Source organism: Pollachius pollachius, assembly GCF_949987615.1.
Source record: "Pollachius pollachius genome assembly, chromosome: 4".
Lineage (NCBI taxonomy): Eukaryota > Metazoa > Chordata > Actinopteri > Gadiformes > Gadidae > Pollachius > Pollachius pollachius.
Genome location: NC_136937.1, coordinates 12688607 through 12697418, shown reverse-complemented (window position 1 = coordinate 12697418; position 8812 = coordinate 12688607). Strand labels below are relative to the sequence as shown.

The 8812-nt window shown below is 47.3% G+C and overlaps 1 protein-coding gene across 1 annotated transcript; it reads left to right on the top strand.

Moving 5' to 3' along the window:
- Positions 1-262: 262 nt before the first annotated feature.
- On the top strand, positions 263-3169 carry LOC307075181 (uncharacterized protein; the record flags this gene model as incomplete). The annotated part of the gene is made up of 3 exons (XM_079735685.1): positions 263-1106; positions 1320-1406; positions 1782-3169. The coding sequence occupies exons 1-3, from the start codon at positions 971-973 to the stop codon at positions 3167-3169; spliced, it is 1611 nt and encodes a 536-aa protein (XP_079591811.1). The 5' UTR covers positions 263-970.
- Between the last annotated feature and the right edge of the window lie 5643 nt (positions 3170-8812).

The following is an 8812-nucleotide window of genomic DNA, read 5'->3' as shown; positions in this document are numbered from 1 at the left end:
ACGTAATCTTCCAGACACAAATGTCTAGTGTTATGGCGGCTGTAGTAGAAGCGGCGGTGTCGGAGCTGAGCCGACTTCTGGACGAGTGTGCGTCAATGACCTCGCAACGTTGTTCAAGTCCAACTTCACATAATATGATTGTTATTAAAGCCGAGAACGGAATTGCGGAGGAAGGGACGCAGTTCATCAATCCCTTGACGGTAGTGGCATACCTCGAGAGAGCTAGAGATAGAGTTAGCTTCGTATAACGTTATATGTGTTTACTAAAGGGCTGGCACAGCATAATCCATCATGGGAAGTTTGGTCGGCGACACGCCTTCATTTTGTGATTCCTCCGTAATAATGTACAGTTCTATATAAGTAGTACATATACCTTAACCTAGGTTAATCAAAACTTTTTTCCACTTCACGCATGAGAAACGTGGTGGCTTATTAAATACTTCTCCCCATAATGATAATTTCAACTTAATAATAAAATGATAAACACCATTACTACCAATAACCTTCCATTACTCCTGCATGGAGGAATTGCTGTGTTGTAATTGCTACTTGTGACAATTTGAAAAATGGAAAAACTATTATTTTTGTCTGCACCGGACAACCGCTGCTAGTTTTACGTTAATATATGATTTGACAGTTGACCTACCTCTCAAAATGTTCGAGTATTGCAATCACAAAATTCAGTAATGCATTTGGATGAACAAGCCACAAGCTTCCATGAATCGCTAAACCTGGTCAAATTAATACATTTTTCAAATTAATACACACATATTTAAATATATATTTAAGATCGCACCCTGCACAGTAAAACCACGCTCCATACACCAAATATTAACATGGTTCTAAATAAATGAGACGTCTTTAAAATAAAGCTTTTGAAAGTACATTAAATTGATTGGCTGGCATCCTGATAGTTTCTAATGCTTTCATACAATTTCAATCTATTATTAAGAGAAAATTTGCATCCCTCATGGAAACATGGACCAAAGAAGCAGTGGAGAAAATAGCAGCAATGTTAAGAATGTCCCTGGCAGAAGATGGTCTTCTCGAAAAGAAGACTCCAACCAGGAGAGCCAAATCTAAGACAGCTGGTGGCCCCACAAAGCGTAAGTCCTTCAAGTGCTGCATAGGCATGCTGGTCAAATCCAACTTTAATTAAACATCAAATGTCACACAGGGTCTGATCCCCTCATGGGAAATCGAAAGCCAGCATTTCCTTTGTTTATCTACTTAATCAAATTAATTAATCTGTCATCTTAATTGACCTTGTTCTGATTCTTTATTGCAGTTGTAAATCTTTGCAATATTTTATATCCCAGAATTGCCATTCAGAAGAACGTCTGGCCGTGTGAGAAAAAAGAGAGCTGACTCAGATTTGGCACAAAGACACAAAGATGTTGACCAAGGTGGGGTAGCAGACTTGTCTCTATAACGATTTATAGAGCTCTAAAATTAACTACCTTTCAATATTTCATGTTAACAATTGTACTCTCAATGGATTAAAACCCACCATAATTGACCAATCTGTAGATTATGAATATAATCCGACCTCATCCTCATCTTCAAGGGGTTGAAATTGGATTATCTTCATAATTGTAGATTATGAAGATAATCCAACCTGATTAACCAAAATATCTTATGTTGCACAATCAAACTCTACACATTTTCCATCCTCATCACAACTGCATCCCAACAACGATCCGATTAAACAAAACACATTTTGTGAGCTTTGAGTGTCAGCCAATCACAAAGCTTAACATTGACCGGTTTGATCTTCGTAGGTGATCATGTGATACCAGAGGATGGCATCGCTGCACCACAGCCTCTACCTGACATGTCCCCGCACAGCCAGGTGATGTCACTGCACAGCCAGGCGAAGTCACCGCCAACGGGGGTCCCGGGACTCGGCGCCAACGAGGAAGGGGATGAGGAGGAGGAGGAGGAGGAGGAGGAGGAGGCGACAGCAACGCTGGGGGACGTCGGCGACGACCCGCTCCCCGCTGACCCCGCGACCCCCTCTCACGCTCCGCAGCCCACCAGGGGCAAGCAGTCCAAGAGGAGCCGTCCGGATCCCATCCAGTGCCCCCTGTGCCGAAAGACGTTCGCCGTCAAGTGCTGGTTCGAGCGGCACTTTGTCACCCACTCCAAACCCCACCTCTGCTCGCTGTGCGGCAAGCGCTTCTCCCGGGCCCAGGGGCTGGAGACGCACGCCTCCAGGCACACGGGCAACGCCAAGAAGCTGTTCAGGTGCGGCGAGTGCGACACCGAGTTCGCCTACAAGAGCACCTACAACCGGCACATGCGGCGGCACGCCGTCCTGGCGGCGCACATGCTCACGTGCGCCTTCTGCGAGGGGCGCTTCGCCGGCGCGCTCTCCCTGCAGAGGCACGCGTGCACGGCGGTTGCCAAGGCCTTCCTCTGCGCGCTCTGCCCCGGCGACGGACCCTTCGCCAGCGGGCGGGCGCTGACGGAGCACGAGGACGCGCTGCACGGGGGCGCGCCGCGGGACTTTGTGTGCGAGGTGTGCGGCAAGAGCTACCTGTCGGCGGCGTCGCTGTGCGCCCATCGGGTGGCCCACCTGCTGGGGCGGCGGGGCGGGGAGGCGGAGGGCCAGGAGGTGGCCATGGAGGCGTGCTGCATTCAGCTGGGCCTGGGCTGCAGCGACGCGGGCGCGCTGCAGGAGCACCCGCGGCGGAAGCACACAACGGCGGCGGCGGCAGAGTTTGTGTGCGAGGTGTGCGGCAAGGGCTGCAGCCACCGCAGCGGGCTGAAGCACCACATGCTGACGCACACGGGCGAGCGGGATTTTGTGTGCGAGACGTGCGGCAAGCGGTGCAGCCACGCCAGCGCGCTGCAGAACCACGCGCGGGTGCACACGGGGCAGAAGGGCGGCAGGAAGCCGGTGTGCGACCTGTGCGGCAAGCTGCTGAGCAGCATGGCCAAGCTGCGCTACCACATGAGCGTGCACCGGGACGAGCGGCCGTACCCGTGCGAGCAGTGCGGCAAGAGGTTCCGCAACCCCAGCAACCTGCGGAAGCATGTGATCTCGCACACGGGCGCCAAGCCGTACGGCTGCGCCATCTGCGGCCAGCGGTTCAAGGGCGCGCTGAGCCTGAAGCTCCACGGGCAGAAGCACACGGGGGAGAGGCCCTTCAGCTGCGGCCTGTAGACGCAGTGCTGGGGACGCGGGTTTGGAGAGGCACGAGGCGGCGACGGCGGACGACGCCCGAGGAGATGAGAATAGGACGTTGGAGAATGTTAAGCCCACTGAAAAGGGAGTGTGGATTTTGGTTCGTATTTGTAGTTGCGACCCGAAAATGAAATCTCGTGGGGCTGTTTTTTCCCCCTGCTTTCTAAAGGACCCACGATTATTTTGGACAGGAAGATTCAACAATGCATGGTAAATATGTCAGTGGTTGACGTATTTTTTGCGATGCAAATGCCCTCCGCTTGTTTGTGGAAGAACTCCAGTGTAGTCATTAACCCGTCGGTCTAACCTCAGCCAGGTAAATGGTGTGGCATTTAGTAGCCTAGAACTAGAGACGCCAGCAGAAACTCTTCCAAGGCGAAGAGTCAACTCATTGTATTTGCATAGGCCTCACGCGAACACATTCAACGCAGACGAGAAGCAGTGGTGTACGCTGGACAATGACCCCGTGCCAATATGTTAGGTCTGCCACTAGATGGCGCACAAGGACCGTCACAACACACCCATAACCCTTCACATTATTCACAGTATGAGCATTACTATAAACATATTCAAGGCATATTGTAACATGATGAACGTAAACTGTGTCCTTATGTAACTTGATAAGGGCTTCTCGTTGCCGATGGTTTTGTACATGCATCTATTTGCAGTGCATGTAGCAACATACGAAACGTATTAAACAGATCGATAGAGAGACGCAAAGATAGACGGACAAACACAAACGCACGCACGCACGGACACGCACACACACACACACACACACACACACACACACACACACACACACACACACACACACACACACACACACACACAAACACAGGAAATGTGGAGCTGGCAGGTTGAGAGGATGGTTATAGGTTAAATTCTCCCTATTTATCAAGATGATCTTCATAGATTTTTTAGAACTCGTACTTTTCTTACGCAGGTATCTACACTCAGAGAAGTCTTTAATAAGCATCAAACCGAAACTACACAGTTTCTTCTCTGGAAATCTATACACACAGACACATACACACCCACACACACACACACACACACACACACACACACACACACACACACACACACACACACACACACACACACACACACACACACACACACACACACACACACACACACACACACTGTTGTTCATATGAACTACAGCACTACTCCATAACGACCCCTATAGAGTCTGCCCCAAAAACTGCTGCTCATACCCCGGCTGGCCACGCCCCTGCCCCCTGTGACCCCACCCCTTGCTAGGCTAGGAATGGCAGCTACTTCCCTAATACCAGTTTATTGCGTTTAGTCCAACCTTTGGGCCCGCGGTGATAATGCTGTAAAGAATGTAGTGTTTTTAAAGGGATTAGTCTCACAATGACACAGCCGTTTAAACACACTATGTACCAGACCCTGGTACACCCCGGACAAGGTCGGAGGCATTACCAACATTGAAGTTTAATCAGCCATTTAATCTGCCTTTTCTTTCACATTCCCGCTCTACATCGTGCCTAAACGAAACGTACAACAAACTGAAATCCATGCTCACACGCAAACACATACGTACACACACACACACAGGCACGCACAAACACGCACACACATTCATGCACACACACATAAACCCAAACACACACAAACACACACACACACACCCACATACACATTTGTGAGCTAACACACACACACAATCGTGGCACACACACAAACGCACAAACACACACACCCGCAAAGACCAAGCTGAAGTTGAGCTTGCGTCGTGTCCTTAGGTGCGATTGTGACTCCATTGTGTTGACATGAGCCATGGATTCAGAACCCGGGATGCAACTGGCTGTGATACGATCCAATGAATGCAGACGTTAATCATTGCAAGGCAAACCAAAGCATTCTACCATGAAATCCATAATGACCTCCATATTGTCTGCCTCATGAGCTCATGAAGGAGCTTCATACACAGGGAACTGTTGTAATCTCTCGCTCGCATCTCTCAAACCATCAAGTAGGGCTTCGGCAGGGTAGGATTGAGGTCAGGTTAAATCAAGGTTATTTCTAATGGCTGTGTGCCCACATGCATAGGGACTGAGAACAAAGAACTCATGGCGATTTATTGCATTACTGACTCTTTGTACTCTATATACACATCTGTCTGTCTGTGCATTCTACTGTTTGTATATTTTTAGAAGTGCAATGCATGTTTCACCTTCAATTTTACCTGCATTGTCCTTGATTGTACTCTGCTTTACCCTTTTGTTTTTCACTCTGTATTGTACTTTACTGTATTCTACTGTATTCTACTATTCTGTAGTATACTGTATTCAATTGTACTGTGCTTTACAAAACTGTACTCTACTATTGTGCAGTGCATTGTATTTACTGTGTGTGTACTTTACTCTGTTGCATTGTTCGCTACTGTACTGCACTCTTTTTTACTGTATTGTTTTTAACTGTATGTAAACTTTACTCTATTGTATTGTGCTGTACTGTATTGTACTGTATCTGAACTGTACTCTATGGTACTGTAGTGCATTGTATTTATACTGTGTTGTACTTTATTCTATTGTATTGTTCCCTACTTAACTGTGCTATATTTCCCTGTATCGTATTTTACTGAATTATACTGTAATGAAATGTATTCCGAACCGCATTGAACAAATCTAACATTGGTGTCCACAAGATATCTCAGAGGCCGACCTGATCTGCTGAACCTGCAGTTTGTGATGCGTCACATGGCCAGAGGCTGGCTCTGAAGCACCGTTCAGCTGCGATCGATAGAGTCCAGTTTCAAGTGTCACCTCTCTTAAAGTAGAACCCTGGTCCCACACAGGACCACTCCTCTATAGAGTCCTGGTCTGCACTGAGAACCACTGCTCTATAGAGTCCTGGTCTGCACTGAGAACCACTGCTCTATAGAGTCCTGGACTGGAAGCAGGAGCACTATTCTAATACGAAGGTGTATGTCTGAACATACATCACTGGACTGCAGGACTCCACCACAAAGTGAAGGACCACTAGAGAACACTGAGGCAATGATCCTAGTACAGCAGGCGGGTTAGAGCTACGATAAGGATGGATGGAAAGATGGCTGGATGGATAGATGGATGAATGGATTGCTTTTGCCTTTGGTGTGTCACAGTGAACTGCCACAGTAGACAGCCATAGATTGACCCAATCAATGTGTGGTGTCTGCAAAAGCTGGTGACCGTGTGTTTGTTTGTGTGTGTGTGTGTGTGTGTGTGTGTGTGTGTGTGTGTGTGTGTGTGTGTGTGTGTGTGTGTGTGTGTGTGTGTGTGCATGCGTATGTGCATGCATACGTGTATGTGAGGGTGGGCCTGTGTGTGTGGGCGTGTGTGTGTTTGTGTGTGTGTGCGGTGTGTGTGTGTGCGTGCGTTTGTTTGTGTGTGTGTGTGTGTGTGTGTGTGTGTGTGTGTGTGTGTGTGTGTGAGAGTGAGTGAGGAGAGGGCCACAGTGCACAGACATGACGTAAGCGACCTTGGATAGCCACCATTAATGTCTGTGGATCTTAATCACGTATACTGCAAATATATATATATATATATATATATATATCCATATATATATATGGATTAAAGAGAGTGGTATCAGGTGCAATTCATTCGGTGGGTGAACATGGTGTCAGTGATGGATCTCTTGCTGGACTCTGTGATCCCTTTAACGGCGAGCTCGCTTGGAGAAAACGTCAGACACGACAGTAACTCATTATGTTATGCTTCATCATAATAGCCTGTCAAAACTATTCCACACCGCTATGCACCATTTAAAAGATCAATTATTTGGACGTAACGGAATGGCCAGAGACCGAGCCATCGACAACCCCTACCGCTGGACGTGGATATATATATAAATATATACGTCCTATATAGGCAGTTTGATCAAAGTGGGGATCGTTTTATTGATTGACAGGGAAAGGTCATGGAAGGAAAAGCCCCCCTGGGGGTTTTAAAGACGGAGTGGTATTTCATGTGTGGAAATCAAAACAAGCGCTTTAAATAGCCGCCGCACAGAGACGACCCAGCTGCACTATTGACAGAGGGGTGGGGGGGCGAACGTTTGACATTCTGGCTGCGCACCGCTGCGTGGTTCGCAAACCTAAACATATAAGAGCTAATTGTTGTGAATGTATAGATTTTAAAGTGGTGTTTTAATTGGCCCAACGGTGAGCTCGCTTTTGTTATTTCATACTGTTGGTTAGCAATGTTTTGTCAACTGTCTATTTCTTTTCTTATTTTTATTAAGGGGGGGGGGGGGGCGTTCTCATGGGATGTGTACCATGTCAACTGCTGTGATATTAATTTCACCATGCAGACGAAAACCATGAACCCGTGGAAGACTAAATATAAAACCAAGGTCCTACACATTGCATTTCTTTCATTGAGGAAAATGTACTCAAAGATTTAAGTAATTAAACATTTGCTCATTAGAAGGATCTTCATGTTTAATTTCCCAAAATAGGTGTCATATGTTATCATGTCAGGGGGTGGGATAAATAGACACATCAAAAATGATTAATGACGTGTTATTTTTTCTCCTGTGCATGGAGGCGCTCCCTGGCCAATGTTTCTGTTATTCACTCATGTATCTTTCATCCTGTTCTGTCTTCTTTTTATAGGACTGACTATCGTCATCATGCCACAGCATAATAGTGTATGTGCGTGTGTTTGTGTGTTTGTGTTTCAGAGCACGTGTGCCTGTTCTGTGTTTTGTGTGTGTGTGTGCATGGATGTGTTTGTGTGTATGCGTGTGTGTGTGTGTGTGTGTGTGTGTGTGTGTGTGTGTGTGTGTGTGTGTGTGTGTGTGAGCGTGTGTGTCTGTGTGTGTGTGTGTGTGTGTGTTAGAGTACGTGCTTATTCTGTGAGCGTGGCTTCCCTGTGTGTGTGTGTGTGTGTGTGTGTGTGTGTGTGTGTGTGTGTGTGTGCCAGTGCGGGTGAGTGGGTGTGTGTGAGTGGGTGTGACTCATTGTGAGTGTGTGTTTATGCACTGCTGTTCTGTGTGCGACTGTTCTGTGTGTGTGCGTTTGTTCAGTGTGCTTGTGTGTGTGTGTGCGTTTGTTCTGTGTGTGTGTGTGTGTGTGTGTGTGTGTGTGTGTGTGAGAGTGTGTGTGTGATGGTGGTGCCGGGTGCGGCGTGACTAATCCACCTGCTCTAATGGTAGCGCGCTAAGAGTTTTTTTTTTTTTTTATTAGTGGAACCAAATAGGCGAAATGTTGCTCCGTAATGGAGCTCGCGCAGAGCCAAGCCCACGGTGCATACGGTCCAAACCAGGCCTGTGGTTGGCTCGCGATGTCTCACTTGGGGAATAATAAAGCCATAACAAGATTCACAAAGTGCTCAAATTTAAAATCAATGCTAAACTGAATGTTGCCATCACGGGATGCGCACACGCTGTCGTAGGAAGGAGACGCTCGGCGCCGATGTTGAGGAGCTCCAATCGTTCATTAAAGGCGCTATAGGTACGATTTAAGATATATTTTTGGTGTAATTTATTAGAAATAGCCTGGTCATCGTTGAGCTATTAGTCAGCTAAATGCGCCGGGAGAATATCAGTTTTCGAGTCGACTGCCCTCGCCGCTGCATGAGACATAACCGATTTTAGAGCGCT